At 56.5% G+C, this 19,144-nt stretch overlaps 1 protein-coding gene across 4 annotated transcripts in view; it reads right to left on the reverse strand.

The window, feature by feature from the left end:
• Nucleotides 1-14,884, reverse strand: part of BCL11B (BCL11 transcription factor B) — a 93,973-nt gene extending 79,089 nt beyond the window's left edge. For 2 of the 4 annotated variants that reach the window (XM_084966266.1, XM_084966264.1), the window contains exons 1-2: nt 14,683-14,884; nt 996-1,361 (exon numbers count right to left, since the gene is read on the reverse strand). In XM_084966266.1, the coding sequence (XP_084822392.1) occupies nt 996-1,361; nt 14,683-14,740 (424 nt within the window). In that variant the 5' untranslated portion in view covers nt 14,741-14,884. 4 annotated transcript variants of the gene reach the window in all.
• Nucleotides 14,885-19,144: the final 4,260 nt, after the last annotated feature.

Below are 19,144 nucleotides of genomic sequence, written 5' to 3' on the forward strand. Positions count from 1 at the left end.
ACCCCGCAGGGGCCACAGTCCACTAGCAGCATCTGAACCCTGGCCTGCACATGCTCTGATGGCGGCTGGCTGCAGGACAGGCTGCCGCTTCCAGGAAACAGGCCAACCAAGGCCCACAGCTCAGAAGTGTGAACCGGAAGCAAATACTCTGGGCTGCACAGAGCGCGGGCTCCCTAGAAGAGGCTCCGGCCTGCCATGGCTGTGGCCGTGGCCTTGGCCAAGGCTTGGAGAGAAACTCACTGGGGTGAGGAGAGCTGGCTGGAGGAGGCAAGCTCCTACACCTGTTCCACAGGAGGTAGGAGCCAGGCATCCAGGTGGCCGGGAGTGGGGGCTCCTGGGGACTTGCCCAGGCCGGCCCTAAGATCAGGCAGTACCAGAAGGGTCCTCGGAGACCAGGCCGGCCCTAAGATCAGGCAGTACCAGAAAGGTCCTCGGAGACCAGGGGCCTAGCCTCTCTTTGTGCAGATGGGAAACTGAGGCCAGAGAGCAGAGGGGCAGGGAGGGCTCCCAGCAGGCACCACCCACATGCAACGTCTCATTAAGCCTCCCAACGACCCCAACCCCGGTGACAGGGGGTCTCAGCAGCTCCATCTCACAGACAGGGAAACCGACTTGTCCAAGGTGTGAAGCACAGATTCCAAGCCATGACGGTCCAGATCCACAGCCAGAGACCAAGCCGAGAACACCCGCAAAGTGAAGGCCAACTAGCTTTCCGAACTCCCACCCTGGATTCCTGGATCACACCCCACAAGGGAGCCCACGACCAACGACAGAGCAACCATCAGCCCGCGGGGCCGCTCTGAGCCCCACTCCGGCCCGTCTCCTCCTGAGACCTGGATGGCGGCCCCTGGGCCAGGGCGAGCCCGCCTGGTGGCCCCATCCGGGGGGTCCTTGGGCCCTTCGAGCACCGACACCCTGCAGAGCGAGGGGCCCAGGCGGGCGTGGGACCCGGGAGATGGCTTCGGCAGCGGCCGGGCGAGCCCCGCGTTCCATACCTGCCATGTTCTCCTGCTTGGGGCAGATGCCTTTCGTGGGCGAGAGCAGGTGGTCATCTTCGTCGGGGGTGACCTGGATGCCGATCTCCACCGGCTCGGACACCTTCCTGAGCTCGGAGCGTGAGGAGGGCGGCGGACTGCCCTTGTCCAGGCCTTTGTCATAGCAGGCACCCAGGCTGCCGCCACACTGCTTCTTCTTGTGCTCTATAAAAACCAGGATGTCCCCCAGGGGGAAGTTCATCTGACACTGTCCGCAGGTGAGCAGGTCAGGGTCGGGGCCTGCCACCATCAGCCCCAGGCCGCTGGGCTCTTCTATCTCCAGACCCTCGTCTTCTTCGAGGATGGCGGCCTCCACATGGTCAGGTTCTGCTGGAGAGAGAAAGGGGGAGGGGAGGGGGGCAGAGAAGACAAGATGGGCTTAGGCGGCCACAGGACCCGTCGCTCCTTCCAACCCGTCCCCCCCAGGAGGCAGGGCCCCCGCCGCGCGCTGCCGAGAGGTCACCACCACGTCCCTCCCAGGACCCCTGCATGCCACCGATGGGCAAACCAAGGCCCCAGGAGCCCACTGCAGCTCCCAGAGGTTGTGGCTTCAGCAGTGCAGATCTTGACGGCTCTCTAGTTTATTTCTTGCCAATTTCACTCTCAACATGGCGTGCGGGACACACACACACGTCCACGTGCACATATGTCCACACACAGCCTGGTTTCTGGCCCAACCTGGCAGGCTCAGCTAGGGAGATATCCCTGAGACCCTGCGACATCTGGGTATCACCGGGAAGCTCTGAACCCCCCGCCTCGACGTCCAGGGAGCACCCCAAACCAAATACATTGAGAGCCACACATCAGGCTGCTTTTTTTTTTTTTTTGAAGATTCCCAGGTGATGCCGCTGGGCGGCCAAGGCTGACAACTGTGAGCCAGAGCTGTTTCTCCCTGCGAGCTGCCCTCCCCCGTCCCTCCCCCTTTCATTCACGTCCTCCCCCATTCATGAGCGGCCTGCTCGCATTCCCCTACCTGCGCCCTGGTGGGCACATCAGACAAGGAAACCGAAACTCAGATGGGAGGGCAGCCGAGGGAGGGCCAGGCCAGGCCTTCCGAGAGAAAGAAGCCCACAGGCTCCGAGAGCAACAAGTGACGGGTTGGTTCAAAAAGAAAAACCCAAGGAAAGAACAACAACCACAACAACAACGCGGGGAAGAGACGCGATGCAGCAGGCCGGCCGGCTGAAAGGGGGAGCTGGCTTTCCTGCCACACGCTCTGCTCCTGGTCAGACGGCCACTGCTTTGTAGATGTTCCAACACTCGCCCACTCCCCCCCGGTCCATTTTTTGCTGGTTGGTTTTATTTTCAACTCCCGGAAAAAAGAAAGAGGAGAAAATAATCCTTCAGACGCCGCAAGCGTTTCTTGGCAGATGACACACCACTCTTTCAATGGGCTGTACATGTTCATATTTCTCTAGCAGCCCATATATTTCTTTCTTTCTTTCTTTCTGTTTTTTGGTTTTTTGGTTTTTTGGAGGGGGCAGGGGACCCAAATATTCTGAAGCGAATAAATGCCTCCAAAAGCAGCGACCCCCTCGGGGGGAAAGTGGGAGACGCGGCCGCCGAAAGTGTCATCATAAGGGGAGCAGACAGCGAGGCTGCCTTGTCCTCCGGGTCTGAGCCAACTCCGGGTGGAATTTTTCGAGAACAAATGTCGGTAGCCGTGTAGGCAGCACAAGGGGCGGCGGGGTCTTCGGAGGGGCCAGCCAGAGGTCTGAAACCCGAGGAGGCAGGTACACTTGACGTGGTGTGGCATTCAGGAAAGGCTAATGAAAACCACAGGACAACAGAGGGAAGAACCGAGGCAGAGGCAAACACATTCCCTGGCAGTGAAGTTATGGACGGGCCAGCGCCAAAGAACAGATAATTTAAGGAAAAAATTCTGTGGCATCTTCCATCCTACATGGAAATCACTGCTGTGTAGTTTCTGAACACCAGCTTCTTCAAGGCCCGCGAGGGTCCACGCCTAAGACTGGGTGGGGGGGGTAGACGGCACAGGACGTGCAACACGTGTGTGAGCTGGGCGTGTGCGGGTGGGTGCGCAGGTCTTGCGGAGACGGGACGTGACAATCTGAGATCCCCCCTGTGCTCCCAGAAAAGCCACCAGAGCCCTGGTAGCCCGCGTGGAAAAGGCGGCAGGACAAAAACACCCCACAGATGAGGAAATCCGAAAGCCCTCGTCTGCGTACCTCTCACAAAAAGAACCTATAAGGTAAGAGAAGCAGTGGGCACAAAGGCGGCCCGAGGAACCATTCATTACCCTTGAAAAAGAAAATCGGAGTTGACTTGAAAACGGAGTTGGAAGACAATGCTACATAATTAATTTACCAATTTATTTTATGAAAAGATGCTTGGCCAGGCCTTCAAATGTAATCACAACCCTCACACCCAACAGTGGTTCTAGGGGGGACTGGGTTCCCGCGAACGGTTTGTCAGAACGTAAAAGGTAATTATTCGGTGCCTCTTTTTCCCTTTAATGATCTAACATTGAGCAATACTGTTTATATTGAAAAGCTCGCACCTTTAATTACCAATTACATATACATAATTTCAGAGCCAAAGGAGAGGGCTGTGAAAACAGTTCTTTAGAAATATAAGGATGTATTGTACGCCATTTCCAGAGAAGGAACTCTAATACATAGGAGGAGGATGTCAAAATATTGTTTTGTTAAAAAAGAGAGAGAGCGCGCGAGAGAGAGGGGCACAAAGGAAATGAGCTAAAAAGCAAAAAGGGACAAAATGAAATCGAGAATTCACATGAAACCGGGGTGAGTCTGTGAGAGGGAGGGCGGAGGTCTCGGCCCTCCGGAGGGGGCCTGGCACCTGGCTGCATCCGTAAGGGCATCTGATAAAAAAATAAACAAAGACAACAGCTCATCCAGCCACATCCCAACTGGATCATCCTTTCAGAGAGCAGGGAGGTGTTTGCCGTCGTCTAATTTCATCTTTGGTTTCCTCGTTTGGTTTTCCTTTGGTTTGGCTTTTCATTAACTTTTTCAGCCGGCTTCGTCCGTCCTTTTTTCCCGGTGGGAGTTCTGCGATGCAGGAGCAGCTCCTCTTTGCTAGGGGGCTGGAAGCTACCTCATTTCAAGTTTATTTTCTCACTCGAAAGGAACAGAGGCTACTGGAGAAATTAGCAAAGGACAGGCAGGCCTGTTCGCAAGTGTTCCTCCCTCTCTTCCATCTTTTGCTGAGGACTCTGTACCAGCGCGTTTTCCTTTTTCCTCCACCCCCCCCCCCTTCTTTTGGTAACATCTGGTATTCTTTCCTTTATTTGGCAGTCCCTGCCTTTTCGCTTTCCTCGTGCAGCAAGCCCTGTGAGCCCCCGTAATTGAGTTTGAAAGTATCCGAAGCCGTTCACTGAGCACAGGTCTGATTTCTGCCTCCAGCCCCCTCGCAGCCAAGCAGCCCGGGCAGCCGGCCTCTGCGGAGGGCCCGGATGGGCAGACAGCCCTGAACTGGGCCCCCCCACCCCCTCTCCAGACCCAGGCCCGGCTCGCTGCCTCCGCCAAGGATGTTCAGGAGGAGAAGACACACCAAAACCTCTCCCCACTCCCACTTGCAGTGTTGAAAGTCAGACTCCCTAGGATGACAGGGGACATTCTCCCAACGCCCAGGAGCTCGGCTTCCTCTTCCCGCCCCAGGGGGCGGGGAGCTCTGAGCTGCTGCTGGAGGCATTTGCCAGGAAGGGAGCAACGTCACCCGCCCCTCCCCAGGGTTCAGGCAGCAGGGTCACCCTGAACCCCCAAACTGTCAAACTTTTAGGTCAGACCAGGGGTGGGGGGGACCAACACAGCTTTACTGAATCTCATTCTCAAGGCTGTCGGAGACACCCCCCAAGGACGGGCTGTGGTTTCATTTCCGCTGGCAGGCGGATACCGAGCTGGGCGTGTGGGGTGTGCGCGTGCATGTGTCTGAGTGTGTGTGTGTGCGCGTCCCTTCTTAGAACCCTAGCTCTGATGGAAGAAATAAAAGGAGAAAGAGCCACCTGGCCAAGCTCAGAGATGGGCACAGTGAGATGGGCCTGCCCCCACCCACCCCCCAGAGCCCTCCTCCCTGTGTCCCGCGACCACCTGGCTAGGGCCCCGCAGCCCCGCACAGCCTCAGAGAACCGGGCCTCTGCGGTGACAGGCAGGATGGCCCAAACTGCCACCCAGAGACAGAAAGCACCAGGAGATGGAGAAGCCACATACAAACAAAACAGCCTTTGGAATTCCCAGATCCCACCAACCAGCCCCCGGGGCTGCCCTTGCCCGGCCCACTCAGGCTTCAAAAGAAGACGACCAAGGGGCAGTATTTTTCCCCTGCGCTGATTTCCGCTTTCGTGAAAAACTCCCCAAGTGTCAGGCAGCCCCGGAAAACACTGCTGCCTTCACTATTCCGAGCCGAGGAAAGGAGAGGGCTTTCTGCTAAAATGTTGGACTCGTTAAGAGGGAAAATGAATGAGGGCAACAGACAACTTGTTTCGATGTCAGATGCCAGGCTGAGGTGGGTTCTTTCTGCCACGTGGAATCCCAAAGCACGTGGACAAATGTATATTTACCCATATGCACACGCGGACTCTGAGTTCATGTTCTTTTTACAACAAAACCACATTTAATTTACAAGCCTAGGCCTCCTCCCGGCTGCTAAATGCATTTAGAAGCAATGAAATCAGGGTTCACAGATAATAATGGACACTGTTGTTAAGTGGCTGGGGAAGCACTTGATCCTGACGCCAACTCCTCCAAGCCTCAGCCTGGCTGGGAAGGAATTTGGGCAGAAGACAGAAATGGAAAAGGCACCATGAGCTCCGGCCCGGCCGAGCAGCCCACAGGCCCCCAGCAGCTGCAAAGGCTTAGCAGCCTTACCTGGCCAGCGATTTCCTCGCACGCTGGGTCCCAAGGGCCCCACCCGCCCCGGCTCCTCCTCCAACAACTGCCCCTGCACCTGCCCTTGGGGGCATTCCAGCCAAGGGGCCGGCCTCCTGCTGTCCCCAGAGCACAGCGTGTGTGTCCGGCTGAACACACAGCCCCCGTAACCCGGCACTGATTCAAACCCCAATCCCTATCTTTAATGGCTAAGCCACAGACCAGGAGAAGGAGATGTCCAATTAGGGTCTCCGAGGGTGGTGGGGGGGGATGGGTAGGGGAAGGATGTGGGCGGAGGGGTGCCAAGCTCTCCAAATCGTGTGCCACCAACGTCACAGCCACCATGCTATTTGTACGCGTGTTTACAAGAAAGGTTCAGCAAGCTTCCACACGCCGGAGCTCTGCATCCGACTGGAGACTTTTACACCTGCTTGCTACGAAGCCGGGGCCTTTGCCAGCCAGTCCAGGCTCACCAATAATCTGCAAAAGGATCTTCTCATTCTCCTCCCGGTGAACGCGCAGGGAGGGAGGGAGGGGCCGAGACCCCTGTGACACCTAAACGCCACCCAAACACGCACCCGACGGAGCACAACACTTTCTGAGCTGCCAGCAATTTTTAATTTATTGGATCCAAGAGAAAATAACCATCATGGGGAGAGGGGGGTGGGAGGGGGGAGACGGGAGAGAGGAGGGGTCAATTCTTGGTGGAGAAAATAATCTAGACGAGATGACGCTGCAAGCACGACAGGAGGCTTTACGAAGTTCTCTGCACACAGGGCCCGGCAGAGGGGTCGGTCAGACGTAACGGGGGAGCCTCGGCCTGGCCGGGCACTTGTTCCCAGGGAGGCCCTCACAGGCCGCGAAGAGTCAGGGCGTGTCCAAGGGTGGGGGCCACAACCCGGGTCCGGCCCCATGTGCCCACCAAACTCCTGCCTCCGTCCCCTCCCAGACTTGCTGCCCTCCAAGGAGACGGGGCGGAGGGAGGACTCCGGCCCCTTCCGGATGCCACATCCCTGGAGGTCCAGGCCCTGAGCCTCCCTGAGACCCTGAAAGACCACCCCCCCAGCACCCTCAAATGGGCCGGAGGGACAGGAGCCCACGAGGCCCCTGCCTGCTCGGTGCCAGACACAGCACACACCTCAAGATGAAATATGCAAGGTCTCTGGCATCAGGGCCGAGAGAAGGGTATGGGGACTTCTGCGAAACATGGATTTCGCTTCTTCCCATGAAAAGGACCCGGGGTCTGGCTGGCTGGGCCTGCAGGTGGGGATTCCTGACCAAGGAGAGGTTTGGGGTGCAGGCAAGACCCAGCCAGTAGGCTCCAGGCAGGGACTTCCGAGGCTGTGGCGAGCTCCCCCAGAGACACACACATCTTCCACGCCCCCAGCCTGGTTTCAGGATACTTGGGCAGATCAAAACCAGCTCCCTGAAACACACCACAACTTGCTCACAGTCTGTGAGCCCCCTCTCCCCGCTCCCCCACGGCATCCATCTCTCCAGATCCCCCAAAACTGAGCTCCGGAGACGAGAAGCAGGAGCAAGACCCAGGGAAGAAGAAAAGCAGCGTTCAGGTATATTCCCAGAGCCCAGCCATGACGACAGGGTTTCTAAGGAAAAAAGAAGGTCAGGCCCATGATCCCAAAGAATGGAGTGACCTCTGTTTTGATAAACAAAATAGTTCTTTAAAGAAAAAATTTATCACTCCAGAAATCCTTCTAAACACATTCAGAAGATTCTGTAAAACTGCAAACGCCTTAAAGCTTCAGAGACACAAGGGGGCCCATAATGATGCGATATAAAAGCATCCTTTGAGGCTCCACAAAGAGATTTGTTTTATTTAATGCTGTGCGTTTGCAAAGGTGCCACACAGAAGGAAAGAAGGACCCCACAAACAGGACTCCAAACTGCCTGCCTTTAACTGGAGGAGCTTCTCGGAGGCTGACAGAAGACTAGCAAGGACCGAAGCTGCTTTCAACATCTTATTTCCAGGGTAGACATTTAAACATGGTCCCCTCCCTTTAAAAGAAAAAAAATCTCAGGCGTGCATCCATTTCTAAGGTACACGTTCCTCACAAGAACCCTGGCATTCAACTTTCCTGAGTCCTATCCGCATGTTGTTTTGGTCGAGAACTCGTTAGAACATTCTCAGATGGGTTTGTATTTCAGCGGTTCAGTCGACGGGGGTCATAAAAATGTTGTGTAAAACAGAGGATTTTTTTTTTTTCTAACTTTCAAGTTACCTAATTTTGTGTGGTCTGGGTTTTCATTATCATAAAAGAGCCCAGGCTAGCTAATGCAACACCCGAGGAGATTATCAGCTGCCTGGGAAAAAAAGAAATAAAGAATGAATTTCTTGAATTTCAGCAACTACACAAAAGACTTGCATATGTCAAAATGCCGGACGCAAGTCCCCGTGAATGTAGGACCATTAATCAAACCGCGATCTGGTGTCACTTTTGCCCGTAAAAACGATGCTGTCCCCCTCACCCCCCTCCCTGGCTCGTGCAGAAGACGCAAGAAGTATGTCCCTCTGCTTTCATGTCTCTCCAAATACGCTGCTCGCGGCACTTTTTATACACGCCTGGGGAAAACGACCGCTCCTAGGGGGGCGGTCAACAAATGCCTTTTCTTGAGGAGGAGGGAAAAACTCTCAAGTTCTCCCTGACTTGGTTCCCTGGGAAGGAAGAAAGCTTCGTGGGATGGGAAGCAGGGGGTGGGGGACCCAACACCCCCCACCCCAGGCCCCATCATGAGTCAATAAAGAGCACCGGAAAGTGACAAAGCCAGACGCAGAGCAGCTGGGGGACACAAACATTCACTCCTGGTATTCTTCTGTGCCCGCTCCCCAAGGGGGGAGAAAAAAAAAATGCCAGTCGGCCTAAAGCTGACACCATCTTCGGAGAAGGATGCTGGGCGGGCATCCCTAACTAGACGAGGCGGGACAGGGCACCGTCCCCAAAGAGCACTGACTTTCCCTCGTCCTCCCAGGTGTGATGACAGCATGAAACCTCGTCCCAAGTCCTTGGAGAGTTTCAGCTAAAGGTGGATCTAACCGGACAGCCAGAGGGGCCTTCTGTAACCCAGAGCAGACGCAAGGGATTGTGCCCAAAGGTCAAGAACCACATCCTCGACCCCATCTTTGCCCCGTATCTGCCCTTTTTTTTTTTTTTTCTCCTTCAAACACTGCCCTCTCTGTGGTTCCCTCACAGCTGGTAAAACTCCCCCAAGTTCCAAGGCAAAGGATTGGGGATTTCTGAAATGAATCTGTGTAACAGTTTCCTGCAGGCCAGAGGCCACTGCCCAAGCCCAAGGCTTCGAAGTGACAGGGACGCTTCCTCTCTGAGTTGTCAAACGCGCTCTCGCTGCTGCAGTATGCTTACCACCGGCTCGATTCAAACTGTCAATGAAGTAGAGAGATCATCAGATAAATGGCCGGCCCTCCGTCCTGGGAAGTGAAGGCTCCTTCTCGGGCTGATGACAGCGCCAGGCTTTTGTCTGACCTAATTTATTTCTCTTTCAGGTTAGAATAAAGCACTCCTTTCCTGTCGCCGTGGAACCTCCTCTGCCCAGATACTGAACTCAAGCGTGAGACTCAGGGTTAACTGTGCTGTCTGCAGATTTCTTGAACTTGGAGAAGAAGACGTTAGAGACGCAGAAATCTGGTGATCAAAAGCACACCTATTCCCCCGCACGAAATGACACGGTTAGGGGAGACACGGTCTCATTAAAAGCCATCGGGTAAGGGCACCCTTTGGGGTGAAAGGTATTAGCCACGCTGGGTCTAGCAAGCATATACCCCTTCCAAACCAAGTTGCACGTGTTATTCGAGTTGGCATTTTATCTCTTTGGGGACTGGTGCTATTTCCCTTAGTACAGAAGGAACATGACCTAATAAACGGAATGGAGAAATCCAAGTGTTATAAAATCTGAGCTGAAAGGATTGCCATTCATCAAGCTGTTTTAGATACATGACTCTCCCAAAGCAGCGATTCTCGGCAGAGCCCTGGGTCAGTGACATGCACCCCAGGAAGCAGCAAAATGAGGTGCCCTCTTCCCAGACCCCCTCGCCCCAGCATGAGTGTCTCAACGGCCAAGTGGAATTTTCAGAAAGTCAAGACCACAGACTAAGGGGGGGGGGGAAACACCCGTTCAAAACTAACAATTGTTAATTGTTTCATTTTTTTAAAACAATGAAAAGGAAAGAAAAAGAAACTTGCCCTCATCTGCCTCGTGAGGGCTTGTAAATCAATGCCCATAGCTTGAAAATAGATTTCTCAAACTTATATTCTCATTCTGTCCTGCTCGAATCTCTGCAGGAAAATCAATATTACAACTTCACACTTAAGACATTTTGCAGCAACGTAAACTGCTTTGGCGGCTGATGGAAGCCGGATCCGGCCCCTCGCACGGCGGCTCCACGGATGACACGGGCACCGAGCTCCCCCTAGCTGCCAAGTGGTGCCAGGCGCGGCTGGGCGTTGCAGCCTTGCCATCAACCCAAAGCCAATTCAACTGAAAGTTTATTTTGGAAAGTATTTTATCACAACAAGCAACAGAGAATGCAAAGCGACGGGGAAAAGAGATGAAAAGGGGCAAGGGAAGGCTGGTGTGAGCCGCGTGCTAAGCCCAGAGACAGCGCCAGGAGCTTGATGCAGAGAAGGCACGAGCAACCTGCGGGCTCGGTCTGCAGTCAGCAACTGATCTGGAAACGGTTCTGGCGAGCTTCTAGCTCACCTGAGACAAAAATCTCATTACTGTCCAATGCACCCGAAGCTGGCCCTTCCTTCGGTCACTAAGACCCTTCGGGTCCTGCACCACGTTCAGCAAAGCCTCACCACCCAGCCATTTCCCCCTCTCTCCACGTTCCCAAGGCCGGCTTCACCAAAGCAACTGCATTCACTCCAGCACTTAAGAAATTACTCGTTTTCGGTTGTGAAATATTTGGAAGGCCAGACAAAAATGGCCAAGGCCAAAGCACGGACAGAGAGCAATCTCCTGCCCTCAAAACAAACAAACAAAAATGAATATGCATCTGCACATAATATTTGGGAAAGGAAAGACGACCCCTTTAAAAATCTTCCGGGTTGTTAAAATATGCTCATGGCTGTTTTCTCTCAGGTGTGAATTACAAATGAATAAAATCAGCCTGGATAACACCTCTGATGAACACATCTTTATTCTCCCTCAGAAGCAAGGCAGCTGACTTCTGTCACACTTTTAATGATACGGGGTTCCCTTCTGTGCACAAGGACACAAACTTCACTCGCCCCCACCCCCCACCAAAGGAGAAAGAGGGGCCCGGGGTCTTGGGAAATTTATCCGAGGCCCAGTTTTGAAAGATACGCAGACCCGAGCTATGGGAGGCCCTGGTGAGTTCACATAATGCTAAGCACAGCGGCCTTCAAAACCTCCAGCTACGGCCAAACCTAATTTAAAAGGCAACCATGGAATTAACACAGTTAGCCTAACTTCCGCGTCAAATCTTGGGTCTCGGGTTGTTTTGCAAAAGCGTGAATTCCGATGGAAGATCACTAATCGTCCAAGGAAACTTGGTGGTGGCTGGCTGAACACGCACCTCCATGGGCTTGTGTCATCTACCACCGGCTCCACTTCTCCTCCTCCGAGAGCCTCAGAGCTCCCGTGTGGACCAGAGATCCTTCGCCTCTGCGCTCAGCCGGCTCCCAGCCCCAGCCTCTGCCTGGCCAGCCACTGCCCCTCTTCCTCCCCTCCTGACAAGTGTCACTGTGTTGTGTGGTGTTTGTTTGTATTCATAGCTGGGGCTGTCCTCTGGTTTTAAAAAGCCAGATCCATCTGGGTCAAACGTTGTGAAACAAACCAGAAGCCTAGGGCTTCATCCCCAGCTGTCTCCCACCCCCTACCTCCCTGCTCCCTCTTCTCCCGGACCCTGTCTGTACATCTAACCAGCTCATTACGGCGCCCTTCTCTGACTCCCCCTCCAAGATTATCCACGCTGCGTGTTTCTCAGGCCGTCAGTTATCCTAAGTTGCATCATCATCTTTAAAGAACCTGAGGCCCGGCGGCGGGCTGCCACCCAACTGAAGACAACCGCTTTCTTCTTTCACATTTAAAATCTAAAATGGGAGCCTTGCCTCCCCCCTCTCCCCCACCCCCCCATCAGGGCTGTGACAGCACCCATGTTGCTGGCCAGGGCTCCAGAGCACCCTAAGGCCACGACGCCTGCATCCTTGTGAAGAGGCCCTGCAGCCTCAAGTGCATCCAAAGCTTGCCTTTCCCCTGCCTGCACCCCCATCCCCGGGTGACACAGGACAGACAGAAAAGCCAGCTGCTGTTGGATAATAAATAGCCTTGTCTGAAAACTGGTTGGACCACTCTCCCTGCTTAAGCCCCTGCACATGCCCTGGGCTCCGGGTGCCCCTGCGAGGAGGAGGCGACGGGATATCCCTGGCCCTCTGGTCTCCTTCTCCCCACCTCTCCTTCCCTGCCCCTGCTTCAGCGGCAGCCGGCTTTCCAGCACCACTCTGAGCAAGGCTGAGAGAGCGTGGAACAAATGAAGGACGGAAGGAGGTGACACCCCTCGCCCCCCACGGCCAGCTGCCACCAGTCCTTCTGGCCAGGCCTTTCTCCTGAGGTCCCAGGAATATGCCAGAAGAGGAGAGAGCAAAAGCAAAGCAAACCTACCTGCTTCTTTCCCCCCTTCCACACAACTGCAAACACTCCTGGCTTCTTTGCTGCTGTACCAGCTTGGCAATGCAGCCCCCCCCCAACAACTCCCCCTTCCCGGACCACCCCCACCCCCCAACATCCCCCTCCTCAAAAACAGCCCTTGCAAATATACAGAGGCTACGTGGGGCAAATTGCCTCCTGGAGAAATTAGGCGTCTGCAAGCACAGACATTCTAACAGCCACTCCACCATCTGGGGGGGGGGGGGTGGTAGAATAAGCAATTGCTAAGGCTTGGTAAAGGACAAAATGTCAACTGGTGAAAAGGACCTTGATCAAACCAGGCTCAGATCTGGTTGCAAAACATTTTGTTTTAAATGCAACCAGCGAACCTTCTTTGATGTTAACAAGGGTGCAAAATCAAAGCGAAGGCCTCTTCCCTCCCACCAAAAAGGCAGCCCCTCTCCCAAGGCAAGCCCACTTTAATAGCTCTTCCCCTCCCCAAAAAATAATAATAAACCCACAAATTCTTACTAATGTATCTGCTGTAACAAAGGAGAGATGGCAGCAGCAAAGGCTCCGAGCAGATGGCTCCTATGCTGGGTTTTCAGGGGAGGGGAGAACCCCTTTATATATTTATTTATTTATTTAAATTTTTTAAAATATAACATAAATATTCGGCTCTCGGCCGCCCCGCCGCCAGTCCTCGGCGGCGGCTGGGCGCGCAGCCCTCTCCAGCTCCCCACCAGCAGCCCGGCCCCAGCCTGACGAGGTGCTCCAAGGATTGCAAGGCACACAACCTGCCCGCGGTTTCGATGGCACCCAGAGGATGTTTTATTTCTATTGCAATTTTTAAAAAGAAAGAAAGGTTCGAAGATTTAAAAAAAAAAAAAAAAAACAGGAACGGCGACCCAGGCACCACGAGAGAAAAGACCGCGGGGAAAGGTTTGCGCGCCGCGAGGCAGCGGCCCCGCGGGCTGCGGCGGGCGGGGAGCGCCGCGAGCCGACCTTCGCCGGTGCAAGTGTGCAGGCACCCGGGCGAGCTCCCCTGCAAACCCCGTACCTGGCCCGCTCTCGCCAGCTTCTTCCCCGTGCCTAAATAAACCCAACTGGGGCGCTGGAGGCTGCTGCGTCTCTGCCCCGCTGCCTGACTTTGCCCGCCCCGCCACTTGCTTGAAATCCACACGATTTCAGACAGTGGATTTCCACGGCGACCTGCCTTGTTTATTTAGACAGGGAAGATGAAAGCTCGGAGATAGGAAGATGGGTAAGAAGAGATTGATAGGTCTCTCTCCTTTTTCCTTTTTTTTCTTTCTCTCTTTTTTTTTTTTTTTCTTTCACTGTTTTCCAAGCACATCCCTCTTCCCACTTCTAGCTGACAACCCTTTTTTCCCCCGTGTTGGGGATTTTTCACCAGCCCCCGATGCCCCCACCTTTTTTGGGGAGTGGGGGAAAGAAGACAAGATCATCCCAGGAGACGAACGGAGGTGGGGAAATGGGGGATGGGGGTGCAGGAGCCCGGCAAACAGCCGCGCAGCTGGATTCTTTTGCAAATAGCAAGAGGAGGGGAGAGAAAGGCGGCTGCGGAATCCTAGGACCAGCGTGGCCGGCGCCCTGCCTGGCCGGGTGCAGCAACCGGGACTCGGAGCCGGCGGCCGCCCCTCGCCCCGCGTCTCCCCCAGGCCTGAGCGCACCCCGCTCTCCTCCGCCCGCGCCGTCAGCGCGGACCCACGCGCTCGCCAACTTTTCCCCACTTCCCGGCTCCCCCCTCCCCCTCCGCTCCCCCAGCCCCCTCCCCCTCCTCTCCAAACCCCGCCACCAGCGCCGCCGCCGCCACACACGCCGCTCGGAGGGGCGAGCGTCCAGCCGGGCTCCGCGCGCACACACACACCTCCTCCAGCCTGCGCGCCCCCTCCCCGGCCCGAAGCCCGCTCCGCAGGCCCCCGAGCCCAGGGCGCGTCTGACTGCACGGCGCCCCGACTCCCCCGGCTGCAAAGAAACTTTCCTAGGGCCCCCCGCCCCTCCTACCATGCTCTGGGCCGACGCCGCTGCCTCTGCGAGCCGCCCGGGCCACCGGCCCGGCGGCGCCCGGCTCCGTGTCCCCAGCCCCGGAGCCCCATCCTCCGGCCCCTCGCGCGCACGCCGCAGACACTTACGGGTGATGAGCTCCCTCTGGGACAAGTGCTGCGGGTTGCCCTGTTTGCGGCGGGACATTGCCCCGGCATCTATTCTGGCATCGCCCGGAGAGCTGCACTGATGGGGGCGCCGGGGGAGGGGGTCCGAGCCGCCGCCGCTGCTGCTGCCGCTGCTGCCGCCGCGCCGCTGCCGCCGCCGCCGCCGCCGCCGCCGCCGCGCCTCCTCCTCTGCCCCGGTTGGTGTTTTGGTTTTTTTTTTTTTTCCCCTTCCTCTCTTGCCCTCTCTTCCTTCTCTTCTTCTTCTTTATTTTGCTCTTTCTTCTATGCTGTTTTTTGTTTTGTTTGCCAAAAGAAAAAGAAGAAAAAAGAAAAAGAAAAATCTCTCGATCTAAAATAGGAGAAAGGCAAAAAAAAAAAAAAAATCTGTTGCTTGCCGCGGACTGGCTGGTTTCTTTAAAAATATATTCTTTTGAAGGAAAAAAAATCGCTTACACTTCTTCAAACTGCTTGGCCTCCTGGACTTCCAAATGTCTTCTTGAACTTAAACCGGATTTTGCACCGGCTCCTGACACTTTCTTTCAGGGTCTGGTAGGTGGAGAGCGCACTTCTACCAGGAGGGGGGGGGGGGAAGGGGGAAAAATGCAAACAAATAAAAAATAAAAGAAGAAAAGAAAAAGAAAAAAGCAAAGAAAACTTGGGGACTTGTCTCGTACCCCCTCACCCCGCCCCCTCAAAAAACCCAAAGCAATGTAGAACTGCCCCGGTTCGGTTGTTTCTGGGTTTTCTGCGGGCCGCCTGTTTTTTTCTCGGAGACTGACCCTTCCGAGGCTCTGGGGGGACTCCAGGAGCTGCTCCTTCCCAGTTCACCTGGCAGGCTGGCGCCGGCCGGAGAGGCTGCCGGGTCCCCGCGAGCGCTCCCCAGCGCTCCCCTGGCGCCGCGGGCCCGGGGGGAGCTGGGCTGAGGGGCCGCTTGCCCAGTGCGCCTGGGTCGGTGCGGGCGCGGACTGGGAGCTATAGATTGCAACGTGAAGATGGCGGAGTCCGGGTTCTCTGGGAGCTCTCGGTCTCTCTATGGCTGGGGCTGCCTCTGTACAATGGGATAAAATTCAAGTTCAAGTGCGGACGTGACGTTTAATCTGCACTAGAGACAAAAAGACCCAGAGAGTCGGAGCACTGGGGGCGACTAGCGGTGGCTTTTTAACATTGTACCCTGTAAGAGAACAAGAAAGCACATACACACACACACACACACACACACTCGCGCGCGCGCGCACACACACTCACACACACACACACACTCGCCCGTGCGCACACCCGCTGTCCAGGCCGGCCACACGTGCAGCGTTTTTGTGGCTCTTCTCCCTGCGCACTGACAGCGCAAAAGGGAAGGGGGGGAGAACGATGGGCAGGATATTTTTAAATAAAAGAAAATCCTCTCCATCCCTCCTCCCCTCCAGGGAGCAGGACCCCCTGAGAAGGGGGGCGGAGTGCGGTGTGCGTGGAAGTAAGTGGAATTAACACAAGTCCCCACCCACTCATCTGAAAGCCTTTTCGGACTGGGTGGGGAGGAGTAGATGGCTGTGAATGAGGGTTGGGGTCCCCACGGGGACTGGGGGGGGGGTTGGTCATTGCTTCATCTCCCTAGAAAAGTGGCTTGGTTGTTTTTACTTTTGTTTCATTGAGGGGTCGAGGTTAAACTTCGCAAAAGTGTCTCCATATAAATCCTGATATTCCAAACTCTGGGAGAGCGAAGTGGACAAAATAAAAAGAGACTAAGAGGAGATTAAGAGCACATGGGGGGGGCGGGGGGGATGTGAGACCTTGTGTGAGTCCCACTTGGGAAGGAATGCTCCTCCGAATCTGTGAGTTCCCTCCACCTCGCCCCCACTAACTCCTGGGGGTCAAACACCGGCCCCACCCCCCAACGCCGAGGTCTGTGGCAAGCGCGGGGGTGAGGGGGCAGGGGTGCTCCACGTGGGAGAGATTCTTGAACATGGTGACCCCACAGTAGGTTTGGCTGGGTCTTCGAACACACTCGTGTGGGTGACCCCCCCCAGGTCCCCCGGTTCCCTCCCACCTCCTGACAAACGCTGCGTGCGACCTGGATGTAACGCCCCCCAACCCCAAAGCTCCTCCGCCCAGGGCAGGACTTGAAATCGCCGGTCAGACTGGGAAGGACGCAGCTGCCGTGTCAGCCGTTTCATCTCCCGGCGAGGACAAGAGGAGTTGTGGGGGCCTGTCGGTGGCCCGGGGACAAGGCCAGGCCGCGGGCCGCGTGGACATCCCCCGCCCTCCCTGTCTCTCCCCAGGCCGCGGCCAACTTCATCGGTTCCGCGACCTGACCTCCCAGCTGGGCGCGCCACGCGGCCGGCCCCCTCGCCCTTCCCAGGGTTTCCCGGGTCTGGGCCGGGAGGCGGCCAGGGCGGGTCGGGGCCTGGCTCAGGGCTGGGCTTCGCCCGCGAGCCCAGCTGCACCCACCCCACCCCGCCCCCAGGCCGGGCTCCGGCGGCCTCGCGGGAGCGAAAGGCTGGGCCGTGACGCCTCCGGGCGCGCGGTCTCCCTCGGGGCCTTTTCCGGGGGGGGAGCAAAGGGGAGGGTGTTCGCCCCCAGGGTCTTGGGTGGGGCGACGGCACCTAGAACTTAACAGAGCGCAGAGCCCGTGAGAGGAGACAGAAAGAGCTCCCTGCCCAAGCCACCCCTCGCAAAAATAATAACAATAAAATGTGCCCTAGCATGCAGTTTTGCGGACCGGGCTGCAGGGTCGGCAGACGAGCGAGCGGGCTGGAGACTGGGCGGAGGGGGCGGAGTGGGAGGTGCGGCAGGGCGGGCGGAGAGCGAGTCGGCACCCCCCACACACACACACCCCGTACCCCGGACTGCAGGCTGCTGCCCACCGCCCGCCACCCACACCCCACCTCCACGTGGTCCAAAGTGTAGAAGCACCGCCCTCTCCTCCCATCCAGCCCCACCACGAAAATCTTTCCAGGAAAGGGGCCTAAGTAAGAAAAAAATGCCACACGCACCTTTAATAAACTTCTTAGGAAAACCATAAACCGGACAGCCCAACTCGCCCAACATTCTTAAATTTGGGAGAGAGGGTAACTCTCTTTCTGGGAACTGGCGATGTGAAGTCCAGAGAGGGTTAGCGCCCTGCCCAAGGTCACACAGCGCAGGGGGCTCAGGTCTGGACTCCAATCGTCACGGCTTGCCTGCCGCCCCGCGCCGCCTGCGCTCCGGCTTCCGAAATCCCGGCATGCGACCCTCACCCTCCCAGGGTAGATAACAAGGACCGGGGACCCGGTCTGTGGCCGGAGAGAACAGGGCAGACCCTTCTAGAACGGGGGCCCCGCTACGGACTTCGCAGGGCGCTCGGGGGCCCTGGCTGCAGCTGCCAACTTGTGCGCGTTCGGGCGGCGGGGTCTGGAGAGGGGGCATCCCCGCCCCACCCCAGCAGGAAGTAGCGGGCAGGGGGCGGCGCGGGCCGCGACTGACCCGGGGAGCACTTCCTCATTGGCCCCGCGCTGCCCCGACGGCGGGAACAGGGACGCGCAGGCGGGCCGGCGCAGGGCTGGACAAGCCGCCGCCCGCCGGCGCGCTCCACCTCGCGGCAGCCGGGGAAAGGCTGCCCTGCCCCTGCCCAGCCCTGCGCTGGCCCCTTCGCCCTCCTCCTCCTCCTCCTCCTCTCGGGAGTGGCGGCCAGGCGCAGGCAGCGAGCGATCCCAGCTGCCGCTCCAGTCTCCTTTTTTTCCCTCTGCCCGTCTGGCACGGGCATCATTAGCGCTGAAAGCTGTTAATGTCTGGTCTCACAGCTCCCCCTTTAGTCTTGCTGTGCTCCCTGTCTCGCGTTCCAAGCCGGATCAATAGCCGCCTCTCCGCCGACCTTGACCTCTCCCTCGACCCCTCCCGGCTCCGGCAGCTGGCCCACACTAATGTTTCCCCACTCTCTAGATGCCCAGACAACCGGCAGGCGGGGTGGGAGCCGGGTGGCGGATCTCGGGCCAGAGCCTCGTCCCTACACCCTCCTTCAGGACCCCTGGCAGGCAGGCTGTCCAGGACCCTTCTGAGAAGGTTACTGCGCGCGCGCGCAGGCGCGCAGGGACAGACACACACACACACACACACACACACACACACACACACACACACACACACACACCCCCACTCCTTGATCAAGCCTTTGTTTAGAATAAAAGTCACTCCTGTCCCCCAAAGGGGGGGTACAAGTGCTTAACATATGCAAATATGAGGGGAAAGTGCAAATACAATGTGGTCCTAAAAGCCACCAGTACTTCAGACTCTTCTCCAGCACCTGCTGCAGGCCTACTATGTGCCCAGCCCAGAGCCAGGAATCAGATGGAAAGGAATGCCACATTTTCTGTACGATCTTTGAAAAAAAAAAAAAGTCAACAAGCTTTTTGAACTCACAACTATTTCCCCGGTTTTCTAGCTGCACAGTAGTACATTCCAGCAAATAATCTCTATA

This window comes from Sus scrofa, chromosome 7 (assembly GCF_054392235.1).
Source record: "Sus scrofa isolate SSC_HxYL_T2T_F1_AM1 chromosome 7, Sscrofa_HxYL_maternal_Yorkshire_Landrace_v2.0, whole genome shotgun sequence".
NCBI classification, from domain to species: Eukaryota; Metazoa; Chordata; class Mammalia; order Artiodactyla; family Suidae; genus Sus; species Sus scrofa.